Source organism: Crocodylus siamensis, chromosome 9 (assembly GCF_052110815.1).
Source record: "Crocodylus siamensis isolate JL-2025a chromosome 9, ASM5211081v1, whole genome shotgun sequence".
NCBI classification, from domain to species: domain Eukaryota; kingdom Metazoa; phylum Chordata; order Crocodylia; family Crocodylidae; genus Crocodylus; species Crocodylus siamensis.
The window spans coordinates 9,841,267-9,856,215 of record NC_143403.1 but is presented as its reverse complement, the minus strand read 5'-3'; the positions used below and the strand labels follow the sequence as shown (position 1 = coordinate 9,856,215).

The 14,949-nt window shown below is 40.2% G+C and overlaps 1 protein-coding gene across 1 annotated transcript; it reads left to right on the top strand.

Moving 5' to 3' along the window:
• Positions 1 to 726: 726 nt before the first annotated feature.
• On the top strand, positions 727 to 10,462 carry CLEC3A (C-type lectin domain family 3 member A). The gene is made up of 3 exons (XM_090063528.1): positions 727 to 916; positions 3,783 to 3,863; positions 7,958 to 10,462. Exons 1-3 carry the CDS (start codon positions 802 to 804, stop codon positions 8,347 to 8,349), a joined length of 588 nt encoding a protein of 195 aa, XP_089919654.1. The 5' UTR covers positions 727 to 801; the 3' UTR covers positions 8,350 to 10,462.
• The last annotated feature ends 4,487 nt before the right edge of the window (positions 10,463 to 14,949 follow it).

Genomic DNA, 14,949 nt, shown 5'->3' with positions numbered 1-14,949 from the left:
CATTGAAAGAGCAACCTTACTCAAGAGAGATGCATAATCGCATTTTGGTCATGCGCACAGGTATCATCCATGGCAGCGATTCAAAAAAGCGGAGCTTTTTGTAGGGGGAGTTTTAGTTCTACCGCCTGCTTTACAACAAACTAGCACCTTTCTGTTAACATCTGTAATGTGCTCATAAAGTCTATTAGTCCTCTATTAGCCCTTTCTAAACTATTTATAAATATCCAACTAATATAAAGTATAACCTTAGGCAGATCGTTCCAGAGCCCAGGCCTTTTGCCTTTGAACTTGGTGTCAAAAATTACAGTCATCAGTGAAAGGAGGATCATGACTATCCTCCGTTTTAAGTGGCTGGGGCCAGACCCATTTGGAAGAAGCTGCATTGCGACCTTGCCAAATGACACCACAGAAGGACATCTTTGAAAGGGGTGACGCATGGCTTAGCATTATTTGGCCACCCATTTGCTTTAAAATATTATTCCTAAAACAATTGAATGAGTTCGCTAAGAGGAAAAAACCCAACAAAATGTTCAGTCCTGAAATGCTCCCTGAAAAAGCTCATTTGAAACCAACCAGGAAATCAGAATCTAAGATGAGGAATTGAAACAAGGGGTTACCTTATGTTGGAGCCAGCTGAGGTATTCAACACATGTCGTAAGCAAGGAGCACAGCCAAGTCTATCACTACGCTTTCATAAAGCTAACCTCAGTCAGTTCACATCGGGTTGTGGCCATATGACTTGCTCTTTTAGCTGCTGTAGAGACTCTCTTGAAGGTTTGCATTAGTTTTTGTAGAAGAGACATGGCACAAACGGGACTTATCATTTTTCTGCTCATTACCTTACTACTGCTGGATCAGACAACTGGCCAGCCCTCCAGATTCAAAACCAGAAAGCACAGTAAACGTCGAGTGAAAGGTAATCAGTTTTATTCTGGGGAGAGTGTATACCTGGGGGGTTTTAAAGCTAGGGTTTTATAGTGTGCTTACACACTATGTGATTAATCAGAAATTAGTAGTGTGTAAATACTTATTAGCAAAGGAAATCTTTGCCTGTGTTTATTCCATTGAGAGAAAGGACTTTATATACATTATTTAGGTTACAAGCAAAGTGTGGTATGTCAGACTGGATTTGCAAACCGGTACAGCTGCACAGGGACAGACACTCTGCTTTCAATTGTGCCTATTATATCCCACTGAGAGTATTTAGGATACATACATTTAACTGAGGACAGAACCTGGTCTCTTATATTTAATTACGACGGATATCGCCAGGAAGAATCATGTACAGGAAATCGCTATTCGCGGGCTCGGCGTTCGTGGTTTCAAATATTCACGAATGCCGAACCTGCATCTTAAATACGCTTACAGGAGCTCCTTGGGAGCTTGGTGCTTGCTGCCGCCAGGCTCCCACCGCTGTCAGTGCAGCCGTGCCCCCTCCCCCAGTCACTGGGGGCACTATGTTCATGAACGCAGGCGGCATTCATTAGCGCAGTGCCATATTTGCGAATTTTGCCATTTGCAAGGATCTCGAGAATGTATACCCCACGAATGGCAAGGGTCTCCTTTATCGTGTTCATCTAGTCTAAACAAGCAGAATAAAATAATAAGCCTCTAGGATATAATATATTCCAACAATAATACAATGCCAGAGAGTTATTTGCATTTTTGATGAGAATATTTGTGACAGAGTTGTAAAATAGTATTTTACCCAGTTATCAAATGCTATAAAATAGTGCAAATAAAAAAGAATTAGTAGAAAAGAAGCACAGAGTAAATGCCCTAGAGGAGGACATCGATAACCCCCTTGAATATTGTTCATCAATTAGATTTGAACCCTTACTTCCATTTTTTTTAAGCATAGTGTACGCTGCATAGTTGGTGAGTACTTAACCGCTAGTCAGTGATGAGTAAATAGCTTTCTAAGGCCATTTCATAACATGGTCTGTCTATCCTTAAACTAAGGAGCATTTGCATAGGTATTTCCCTGTCTAGTAAATGTATCTATCCCCTTTCTTCTGAATTCCATAAGAGTTTTTTGATTCCATGAATTTTACTGTACAACAATGGCATTTTTCTCCCACGTATGAAAACATACCTGCTTTTTCCCACTAGGTTTAACATTCAAATCTCTTATGCATTATTTTTTAGTTTAACATAAACTCACTTTTTCCTCCTCTGTTTCTTATTTTTCTTTTGTTCTTTACCCCCAAACCTTAGTTATTAATTGAAAAAATGGAACAAGAGACACTGAGGTGGAGCTGCTGTGTGGGAGGTGCAAGATTTTTTTTCTCTGCCACCATTTTGTTGGTGGTATTTTAAGTGCAACAAAATGGTTACTTATTGTCCTCCGGCAGGTTCTGTGTTAAATTGCTATGTTCGTATGATCAACATTTCTGTAAATAAACAATATGCTTCTCCAGCCTGTATTTAAACTCGGTGCACACGCACATTGAGGAGCTGGCGCAGAACTGAATGTGCAAATTCTGGACTCTATTATAAACTGGCATACAGATGATCAACAACCAGTAGTTACCTGTAACCCACATTTTTTTCAGGCAGCTACTAACATGTGCTCACATTGAAAGCTGTGATTAAATTGGGGGATGAAAGGCCAGGTCATACTTTTCTCATATGGGGCCCAGAGATTCTTTAATTAAGCCAGCATTTAGGAAAATTAGAAGGTAGCGCGCCTCTTCACCTTAGAGCCACTCCTATTCCACAGGGGTCAAGAGGTTTGCCACTGACTTCAATGGGGCCGGCGTATCAGCCCTGGTATCTAGGTTATCCTACTTTTGCCCACGGGTGGATAAACCAGGCACAAGGTCTGAAGATTTTCTCTTAAAAACCCACACAATAAAATCTTTGTTCATCAAGGATTCAGAGCAAAGAACACCTGCATAATTGTTTGTTTAATTGCACCCCAGGAGCCCACTACTAATTTATGTACTTTTCCTGTTAATTAGCATGTTTACAGTATTCATTGCAAATTGCTTGAATCAGCCACAGCAGTAACAGGAATAATAAACTAACATTTTCCAATTCAGGCACCTAATACAGGGTACCAAAAAAGTGACTGTGGGGTTTGCTTGAATTTCTTTTGCTAAGTGTATGAAACAGGCTCCAAAATAATCATTAGAAGCCCAGTCTTAAAAAGCAAAAATCAGTTGAACTGAATTCTCAACTCCATTATCAAATCCCCATGAGTAAATGTCTTTATATATAGGGGCACAAACAAAGACCTTCTGCATGTCTTCAAAAATAATGACTGATCCCTGCTTCAGACTTTAAATTTATTCTGCAGCAGCCTACCATAATGCTAAACTTTCCCCTGGTAAGCTAGTTTTATTAAATGCAGTTACTAGAATCAGTTATCTGTGCAATTGCATTGTTCATGAACATTTGTTGTTCTGCTCCATTATCACATTGCTATAATCCCACTGACTTCTTTGGAAAAATGTCCATAGATATCACTTAGAACAGAACTGGACCCTGGGTAAAGATTTTATTTAGTTTGTATTCATTACAATTACATTGGTTTAGATATTGCATGTCTATGACATTGAATTAATTGTTATTTAATTCTGCTGTATTCTGATTGTCTCTGAAAAACTCTGGAGTTTTTTCACCTGGAGAAGGGCAGGGAGCGATTTCATCAATATTGTAATTGCTACTGTCATATTTATCTCCACAAAAGACAGTTCTGACTTGGAGACATTCTTGGATGTATGTCGATGTATGTTATTGTATTTTTATTAGTTTGCTTCTTTGTTTGCTTATTTAAGAAAAGGATGATCTGAAGACTCAGATTGACAAGCTGTGGCGAGAAGTAAATTCCCTGAAAGAAATGCAAGCACTTCAGACAGGTAGACCATGTTTTATTGGCTCATTGTTACAAGACAACATCCTTCCACCACCTGACATACTACATCTTTAAAAAGGAATTCTGCCTCCTTGACGAGTAGGATTCCTTACCAGAATGAGTTTTCCAAAGAAATGAAAAAGATAGCACCAAGAATAAATCTGGAGCTATAAAAGCAAAACTTGAGTGGAGACAAACTCTTTAATTCTTTTCCATTTAAGTCTATTCAAATGTTTGCATGCTGCAGGACTGGCTCCCAGGATCTGCGTTATTTCTGCAAGGATAATACTGCAGTAGCCACATACTGATGGCATTAGTATAATGATGGCCTTTATGTAATAATGAAATGATATGTGTAAATATTGCTTTGTCACTCCGCCACCAGATGTTCTGCTGAAAGAAAATGGCTACTACTGTAAACCACCTGAGCATGTGCACATCTGTATACCTTTGGCAGCTCCAGGTGTCTCCACTCAGCAGCTCTGCCACCAGAGCATATAGTTCATGTACCACTGAAGGGACCACAGCCCCTCAGCAGAAGGTGAGGGAGTGTCTACACATACTTTGTGCTAGATGCTGGTTGGTGGCAGAAGCTTTACTCCACTTACTAGAGGTCTGGATGTGGACAGAGTGTCAGGAAATTTCTGCCAAGTGGTCATGAACAACTTTCCCTTTTCTCATGGCTGCATGGGCAGAGAGGTTCGATCACACTGGGAGTGGGGACACAAATCTAAAAAAGGTGGATGGAAAAGTCTGAGAATCTACAGCTTATATAAGAGAGGTTAGGAGGCTAGAAATTTCTTGAAGTGTACAAGTTGTTAAATTCAAATATTAATATTACTATAAAACCAAGTTTCAAAGCAATCATTGCTAGTTGAGGGCTGGCCTGATTGAATATACAAAAGCTTTAGAACAGGGGCTCCCAAAGTTTTTATGCCACAGCCTGGAAGCAGCCATGGCCCGGCAAATTGCAACCGAGCAGTCACAGCCGACCACAGCTGGAACTGCCAGCCAGAAGACAGGTAAGAATACCTCCATGCCCCGGGCAGGGTGGGAGCAAACCCTACGCTGCCATGGGCCCTGTGGAAGGAGCCACAGCCCCTCCACCCGGCTCTGGCAGGCCGCGGTTTACCAGTCCACAGCCACTTCCAGGCCAGCAACCGACCCACCACAACCTGGCACCGGGCTGTGGCCCAGGGATCGAGAACCCCTGTTTTAGAAAGTCTGATGGACATTTGCAAAATAAGGAGATTAATTAACTATCCAGTTAGGAAATGGTTCTATTGTGCTGCCCTTAAACAAGTTGGCAGTCACACATGTTGGGGGACATTGGACTGGAAGTGACATCACTGACATGAGGTGAATCATTTTTTGCCCAAGAATAATGGTATTTGAGGAAGTTTGTTTGCCACACAAACTAACTTACAAAAGTTAGTTTTGAGTTTTACAAAACATAGTTCCCTTTTAAATAGTCATAGGAATGTTGAGTTGAGCAAATAATTTACAGCTAACTAAACAGAAGTCTGTGCTAAGCTAATAATTTTCTTGTTCAGAAAGTAAATGGTCCTGCTTCTCCAAATAGCTGGAGAATAAATGTCCAGAAGCTCAGAATTCAAACCAAAGACAAAAGGAAGTCAACCATCAACACTTACTTTTAGCCTTGTTTCATACGTAGAACCTACAATGATCAAATATGACCAAAAAGAGGTCCTCCATGTCTTGCTGTCATCACAAATGGTTGCTAAGAATCCCATAACATTTTTAAAAAGAGCTGAGTGTTTTAATTCATAAGGATGCTCGAGATTTCCATATTACGAGACTTAGTGCACTATTTCTCCTGGTTTCTCTTTGTCATATGCTATTGTGCACTGTTGCTAAATGACGTTTATCAATAGAGGCTTTCCACTTGAAAGATGGCTAAATTTCAGTGCTAAGTGTATGGCTATCAATACATAGTTTTTAAAGTCTTTTGGCAATCTTTCCAGATGAAAGATCTCCTATAAAGACAAGTTGCTAAGGATTATTGTATCATTTGCCTCTTGTAACTTTCCTAGTTGCAGTGGCTGAAAAACTTGAAGGATGTTCTTCAGCACTTCAAGAAGTTAAAGAATGAAATGATGAACATAAAATGCAACCGATGGATTAATTTCATTACTCTAATTGAAAATACTGCTGACCTTGCAAATATACGACTTGATCCAAAGTTGCTAAAGTAGATGGATTTGTGAGTCTTTGGGTCAGAACCTTAGGAAATCCTGACATAGAAGAAAACAAGCACAAATTTTAAATGTTCAGGGATTTGCAACAGTTTAGAAGAGTTAAACATGGGAGATGCTCATATATTTTTCACAAAAGAAGAAACTCTTTCTAAAATATGCATAAAGCATCATGACCCCAGTGCATCTATTCAGGCAAGAAAACATTTAGCACTTGTGAAAAACAGAGCCTTTAGGAGAGTTGTGGGACTGCCACATATGGCTTTACATGAACTTACCTCTTGAAATCCTTGTCTTAATGCAAGTGAATATTATTTGCGTGAAAAGCAGTAGAGGAATATATTAACTTGGGGTTTGGGACATAAACATGAAATACTGGAATTGCTGCAAATTATGGGACTGATGTAGACATCTGCATACATAATTCTGCATTTTTGGTGCTAAGGTACTGAATGGTGACTTTGTTTTTGAGACTTTTTGAGTAGAAACCTTCATCTCGGCTAGGTTTGTGCACATTGGAAGAAAGCTCTTTGGAAGTATTTATCGGAGTCACCTCACTTCCATGTAATTGTCTGCATTACAGGAGAAGAGAAGTGATAGTTCACCGAGGGTTAACAATTCATTCCAGCAAACCCTTCCTTATGTGAGTAAAGCTGAAGACACTATAATGACTGCTCTTCAAGGCGAATTGCAGGCTTTAAACCAAATATATATCCCAGTACATTTGTTTTTGCCATTAAAACATTCCTGATATGTTCCACTAGATGGAACCAATGAAGACGTAGGCTTTGCAAAGGACAAGCTGGCACTCCTTGTGGTCTGTAACCACATGGGTTGTACAGACAAAAGCAAACAGTTTAGTAAATGAGGACAGAATGTCAGCTTCTAATGACAATGTGTGCACTGTCTCCTTTAGAAAAAGGCATTTATAGCCCTAACTCACTCTAGGTCACTTGCAATGGGAGTCGGAAGGGAAGGGCTTTATTTAGCTGAAAGAATGAACTGACTGGAAATGAAGAGCTAGAGGTAATTGTTTTATGTCTTCTGAAAGCTCTTCTGCCAGTGGCAATATTTATTCATCACCTGTCCCAAAATGATGAATTTCAAATCAATATCTTTCAGACAAGCAAGACGCTGTAAACAGCACCGCAGCAACATCTGTCCCATACTTGTTTGCTAGGAAGTAGGCTTAGTTAATGCAGAATGCTTTACTTTGGCACCTTAAATGTCCTAAGTATGAAAAGACCTTTAGATCTAGACTTTGGCGCAAAGCCAAGTATACACTTCTTGATGTCTTAGCCTCATCTGCCAACAGCACAAACATCTATTTCACTGCGGAATAAGTTATGAAACTGATGAAGTGAGGCGAAATATTCAGAAGTGGCAGTAAGGACTATTTATAAAAGTCGGTCGTAAGACAGATAAACAACAGGCCGAGGTCATTTTTAGCATTCTGAAATAACAGAATAAGTGATCATAAGGAAACGAAGTTACTGGAGGGGACTGGGATAGAGGGCTCAATGTTCCTTCCTATAAATAAGCTACAAGTCAGATTTTTTTAAAGCACTTTACAGAGTTACAGTCACAAGCCACATGGATGTTAAGTGGGATTCATGTCCAGCAGCATAATAAGTGGTGGGCAGCCAGGTCATCAGCTGGTGCCCCATTAGAGGAGTCATGTGAACAGCAGCTGCTGCCAGCCCAGGTGCCACAGCTGGACCGGCTCTTCCTGCTGCTGTCACCCAGGGTGCAGTCTCTGGCTCTTATGCCTCTACATGTGCCTAAATCCCATAGGTACTTTAGAAAATCTCTCCCTTAAGACTCAACCTTTTTCAAAACTATTCATTTCTTACTGAATATGTCAAACCAAATCTGTTCACAGTCTGTCTTCGTGGAACGAAGGTTCATAAGAAGTGCTACCTCGTGTCAGAAGGTGCTAAGCATTTCCACGAAGCCAATGAAGACTGCATAGCCAAAGGAGGGACGCTGGCTATCCCCAGAGATAATGAGGAAACCAATGTTCTTCGAGACTATGGCAAGAAAGGCCTTCCAGGGGTGTCGGAGTTCTGGTTGGGTGTCACTGACATGGTAAATGAAGGAAAATTTGTTGATGTCAATGGTATGGCTTTACACTATTTCAACTGGGACCGCTCTCAACCCAATGGTGGGAAGCGTAAAAACTGTGTCTTGTTTTCCCAGCCCTCTCAAGGCAAGTGGATAGGTGAAGTGTGCCGTACTGCCAAAAGATACATTTGTGAATTTCTGATCCCATAACTTCATTCAGAGCTGGCTGTGCCAGCTTATTTAGTCATTAATATGCAGTTTTGCCTGGCAATGACCTTCCCACTTAGACAGTGGTGAACTGAAAATATTTGTTGAAATTCCTCACCTTATACACACCTCTTTCACAGGCAGGAATTTTCTCTATTAATTTATTTTCCATTCTCTTGCTACAAAATGTCATGTTTAGTGAGTTCTCTCACCACCTAATTTTAGCATATGCCGTATAGTGAATATAGCTAACACTGTTTTAAGCTGTATTGCATTGTATTATCGTAGTTTGGTGTTCGTTGTTACTAGTGCCTTGAAGTGAAAATTCATCTCAGACCTGCACTTCATATGTCTATGAATGAGTGTTGGCTTCAGCACTCTGGTCAATATTAATGAAAGTGACATGCACAGAACACCCCATAGGGTGAAATTTGCCAACCTATAAAGTCTCACAATCAACTGAAGTCCCACAATTTAAGTAGATTTTTTAACAATGTGAACTTCTGCACAGGGTGAATTTCACCATAACCAATCCAACCAAGAGTTCAAAGATTTTGACCTAAAGGGAAAAAATCAAACAAATCTGAAGGCGATATAAAAAAGTATGGAGTTGTAAGTGATATATTCCTGAAAGAAATATTCACAGTAGATATTCTGAGACATCAGCCAGGCTAGAAATGTTTGGTTCTGGTCCTAAGAGTTTGATTATTATTAAATGTAATATGTACCATTTGGAACATTCTTCTACCCATTCTGAAGTGTCAAATGAGGGCTAGGCCGTGCCCTGTAACCCACAATATGGGGCACACAGAAGCACCTCGGAGGAACAGACAGAGGTATCATACTTCAAAGAGAAACATTACTTCTCCCAGGTTGATGGGATATATAGTGGACAACGTACTCCCTTAGGCTATAAACAGATGTCGCATTTGACCCAGGTTGACTGTCCCAGGATTTGGTCCGAATTAAAATTGCTGCAGCATAGTCCTGCACACACGTTGCCCTTGCTGTTCCTTCGTCGGTAAGCGACTAGAGTGAGCTTACAGTCTGACAGGGTCGTTCCTATAATAAACTGCAATAACCATACAGGCATACAACAATATTCTGGGAAAATGTACTGGTGGATTTTATCCGGCATACCTGAGAACGATTTGAAGGGGGTTGGTGGACATGTACAAGCCTGGCGCAAAAGGCTTTCTTCCAGGACAAATGTGACATCTGTTTGTAGCCACCTCCACTCACTGGTATAAGGGGTGATCTGACCCATGTCTTCCTTATGCCTTCCCACTTCTTTCCCAGCTACTTCCCCTGAGACCTACATCAGAGGGTTCCCCCTACTTCCCCATAAGCCTCATTAGCCAGGGGGTGCTCTAACCCTCTTTAAATACTATATTTCAATTTGGGCCTCTTTAAGGACAAGTAGATCTCTTCATGGGTAAAAATCGGAATAGCTCCACTACAGTCAAGGGAGTTTCACTGAATTACGGAAGAAGAAATATCACTTCAGTTTTTTGCTGTTCTTAATCTTCCAAAAACACCCTATAAACTACAGAAATGAAATTATAGAAAAAATGGCAGCCAAATGCTTTACTTGGCATCAACTGAATATCACTTTATTTTAGTATTATGTTAAGGGTAATTTGTCAGATTTGCATTATAGGACTTGCATTGATTATTTAAATGTACTGCTGCTTGGAGGTCAACTCTTTCTTTTCCTTTATTTAATTGTGCAATAAATCTTTGAATTCTGCAATATATCTCTACTTGCTAGTACTTAATGGTGCTATTTAATTGTATTTTTATTTTGAGAACCCGTACAATCAGTATTTCAAATATAGTATATTATATATAAGCTTATATGCATATTTTTTTTTCTGTAGAAATGATGTATGCATTCTGTGTGAACAAAAAAAAGAATTCAATACTGAAATGAATAGAAATCTGTCATTCACTAACTATTTGCTAAAACAAGAAAAATTGAAAAGGCTTCTTCAGGCTGAAATTAGTTTGGGATTCAGATTTAGGATTCAGATTGAAGTCTTCATACAAATTCAGCTGCCCTTGTTACATTTCCACCATCTGGTGCTTAATCATTCATGAGATTTCAGTACTGTCAGCCAGTGCCATTTCAAGGTGGGGGGGGGCAAGCGGGGCAACCGCCCCGGGGTGCTGAAGCTAAGGGAGGCCAACAAGAGCTGCCCAGCTGGGGTGGGGCCCAAGATGGAGCTTCAAACGGCTCATTTGGGGAATGCAGGGATTGGGGAAGGATGGCTCCCACCACTGCACTCCTGGGTAAGCATGGGGGGGCATGTGCCCCCCAGATATGTGCGCAGGGCAAGGATGGGCTGCTGCTGTGGGCTTTTCCCCAAGCACCATGCTTCCTTGCCACGGCACTGCTGTCAGCTATACAAAATAAGCCCATTCTGGTTTTAGATCTAACCTAAAATTAAAATTGTCAGGTTCAGGGCTCCATTTGCACATGGGCCCATAGGAAGTCTAGGTGGAGAGCTGTACTTTTATGGAAAATAGTCTGTGCGGCCACATACCTCAGTAGTCACTCAGGGTGGAGCTTCCCACCATTAGGACTAGTCAGCATGAGGACAGGAGACCTCCAAAGACAATATTAGGTGCGGCTAGAAATGCTATTGACTTTTTAATATGTGTCAGTTTTTCCAATAATCCCATGCTCCAGTAAGGTAGCAAGGGCCCTATAGGGTTAGTGGGGCGATCTTCCAGGTGAGATATGAAATTACCTGATGGCATGTACTCATTTACTAAGGTAATTACCACAGGGCCAACAGGGGTTAACACGCATTCTCTAGCCAGTTTTCAGTTTGAACAGTTGCATTGTATCGAACAAAATTATCCTCACAGCTTCAAGCAGACAAGGTATTCTCATCTTCAACAATGGAGCAATGGTGCTGGACCCTAATAAACAGCTGCTCCATTCCATTCTCAGTGATGGGCGATGGGGTCTTGACATATCACTCAACATCCCGCTTTTTCTGGTGAAAGTTATGGGGCAGCAGACCAGTATCAGGAGCAAGTGTATTCTTAGACACTGTTTGAGGATGCAGGGTAGCATTACTATTAGTTCTACTGCACCTGTACCCATAAGAAAGCTATTTGCCCAGAGCAGTGGTTGTCAACCTTTTGCAAGTCAAGGAAACCCTTGTGTGACTCAAGGTACCCCTTAAAAATGTCAGCTCTTAGTTCTCACTCTGTTTTTGATTATGGAAAAATAATAGAGCAATTCTTCCATTGCAAAAAAACCCCCAACAGGTCAGAATATTTTCAGCACTACGGATGCCTATTTGAAATCTCTGTCTTTATCTTGTGAAATACCTTTGCATGTTTGCACACCTAACAGTATTAAGGTTGCATGGCATGTAGCACCCTTGAAAGAATCTCAAGGCACCCTAGGGTACCACATCACCCTGGTTGAGAATCACTGCCCTAGGTGAATGTCATTTGTCCAGCTCTTCATGAATCTGTCATAAAGCCCAAACGAGACACCTTTTTATTCATCTTCTGAGGAATTGTATCAAAGGAAAACAACCCTATCCAACAGGCTGTTAGGGTCTATTTTGCTTATCAGATGCTGTTGAGTTTTGTTGCTGACTTTTAATTGTGATTTAAATGTCTACAATAACTTGTCATTGCCTTGAACTCTGGCTCATTGGGCTAGTTAATTATGTTCACTATGCAAATGTCAAATTCAAAATAATTTTGGAAACATTTACAAGTACAGCAACACCGATATACACCAGCTTCAAAGGTGAATTATTTATTTCTTGTCAGTTTTCTTCCTTCTGCTTTAGGTACTAACATGTTTTTGAGGTTACGAACAGCAGAATAAAGCAGTTATGGACAACATTGGAAGACATACTCCAAACTCACTGAATGCCATTGTACGCACTGTTAAACAAACAGGTACCTTACTAATAGTCCATGAAGACATACCTAGTATGGGGACATAACTCAAGGTCTTAAGGCAAAATATGTACCTTTACAGTTCAAAAAAAGCAAAAAAAGATGAGGGAAAAAGAAGCTGGGAGGGGAGAAGAAAGGACTGGGAATGAGGACTGCAGAGTGAACGAAGGAGAAACCGGCACAGAGAAGAACGGGAAGGGAAGATTGAGGAAGAAAATGTTCCTCCCACCCTCTTACTCTGATCCATGAATGGCTCCCCAGAGGGGGTCCATGACGCTGGTACTTGTGAATCCAGACACTAGTGATGGGAGACCCCTAGCAGCTGATTGCTCAGATAGTGTTAACACATCGTCTACTACCCTGAGTTCTCCTGTACGCATCCTCCTTCCTCCAGCAGACATTGTTAACCACCAGTTGCACACAATTACCTACAGTTCGGTCTCAGGAGAGACCAGGCTTGGGTTCAGATCTTTTCTCCTTTCCCTCCGGGAGTCAGGGTAGCCCCTTGGCACCAATAAAGAGTCCCAGAACATAGCAAAGCTGGTTTGTTTGTTTTTTGAACCTGAAAGCTTGCTTAAAAATTGTTTCCAACTACTTAAGTTGGTCTAATAAAAGATACCAGGTTCACCCAAAGAGCCTTGAGACCATAGCAAAGGCATACTAGTTCCTTCAAACCAAACTGCTACTCAGCTCTGGTTTCCCTCCGAATCACTTTCTGTGATCATGTCCCAGTGGGGCAAGTGGAGTAATCTGTCAGCAGATGACAGGCATCGGATACCTAATGGAGAAACAATTCTGGCACCGATTACAGAAAAAGTCAGGAAGTTTCTAGCCTCTCTGTGCTAATGCTGCAGCCACTCCAGATGCTAGGACTTTACTTGTGTCCCAGAACGGTAAGTGAAGCAGGCTGTTCACATGTCAACTACTGCTCTTGTGTTTGAGGCAAGAACAAGAGACTGGGAAGCAGCATGAAAAGCATTGAACTAATCCCTGAGCTGACATAGCGCAGTAGTGTTCAGCCTCTCCTGGAAATAATCAAAGTTTGAGGACACTGACATAAAACCATTCCTTCATCGAGAGAGAGAGAAAGAGCAATGTTCTGAAGAAAAGTTCTTTTCCCAGGTGCTCATGCACTACAAAGACAGAAAACATAGACCTGTGTATACAGGCAGGATTACACAGCCAGACAGGCCACTGAAAATAACTGCGCACAAAACACTTTTGCCAGCTTTTTAACCTCTTAAATAGTCTGTCTCCCCAACTTCAGTTGTAACTCATTGTAAGATTAATTAGCATTTTCCTTCTTTCACATAATCTGTGAAATAAAAAGACCAAGATAAATCAAGGTAGGGAAGAATGGAGCTTATATAATAAAATAAAAAATGAAAATGGGAAGAATAACTATTAAATTCTACACATTTCAGTACACTGGATGTTTCCTTTATCTTTCTGCCAAACTATTATTTTCCATACACTCTCTGATCTTAACATTTAATATAGTGATACTTAGTGAGCTTTTGGAAATTTAGCTACTGGTTTGTCTTCAAAAGAACAGGTTAAAAACTTGAAACTTATGTTTGGAATAGACCCCTTCATAGCTTTTTCCTGAAGAAAAAAAAATCCTTCATAAATCTCAAAATTTGCATTATATACATTAAAGAAAGAGTTGTAGAAATATTTGTGCTTACCAAAAATGTGGTCTTGGGCAAATTAAAATTAATTATTTAAAATATTTCCAATTTTACTGGAAAAAGTGTGGAGGGGAAAAAAATTAAACTAACAATTTTTCATGAAAACTTTTGGGTAGAGAAACAGACTATTTTTAAATAAAAATGTTTTTATTAAAAAATGAAGTGAACTGATCCAGCATTGACCACCAGCATTTTGTTTCTCTGGAGATGGTTGGTTGTATCGCAAATGAAGACAAGACTGTCAGTATTTCTTTCACCCAGTAGAGGTCTACCTTTGCTTAGCAGAGACCAGAAGGCTTTTCAGATATGAGCTAAAAGTATACATAGCACTAACCAATTTACTCAAATGATTTTTTTTGGCTTTGATGTCATAACATAGAAGTTTGGTTAGTATGTAATAAAGATTAAGAACAAAAGTAAGGTAAAACCTAACTTTGAGAATCTATGTAGGGAACATACTTAGAAGACTTAAAAATGAGCTATGGGGCTGCTACTCCCTAAATATGCTGACAGTCACGTAAAGAGATTCTCACTTGAAAATAAATTCATAATTTTTACTGCTGTTGGCCTCAACCTCCAGGAAACACAATGTACCAAGACTTCACTGTGTCAGGTGCTGTACAAGCACAGATAAAAATTTGGTCTCTGCTACCGAAAGACAATATAAACTCTGTACCCTTCCTAAAAATGGAGTATATTATATATGTATTTATTATTTACTATAAGCAGGTCCCTCTCCTACCCAGATTCCTCAGTGGTTAGTCCCACTGATAATTTGAATTTCCAACACAAAATCCTCCACGGTAACCTACCAATGACTCACTCCCAAATGTTATTTCTACCACTTTCCCTCAACAATAGATTCTGCTAGTTCCTTCCCTTGGCGCATGGTTGTAAAGTGTCTAGCACCAGAGGGCTACCATAAATCATATAAAAAGGTCATCAATGATTTTCCATTATGAATGATGTCATTGTGTGA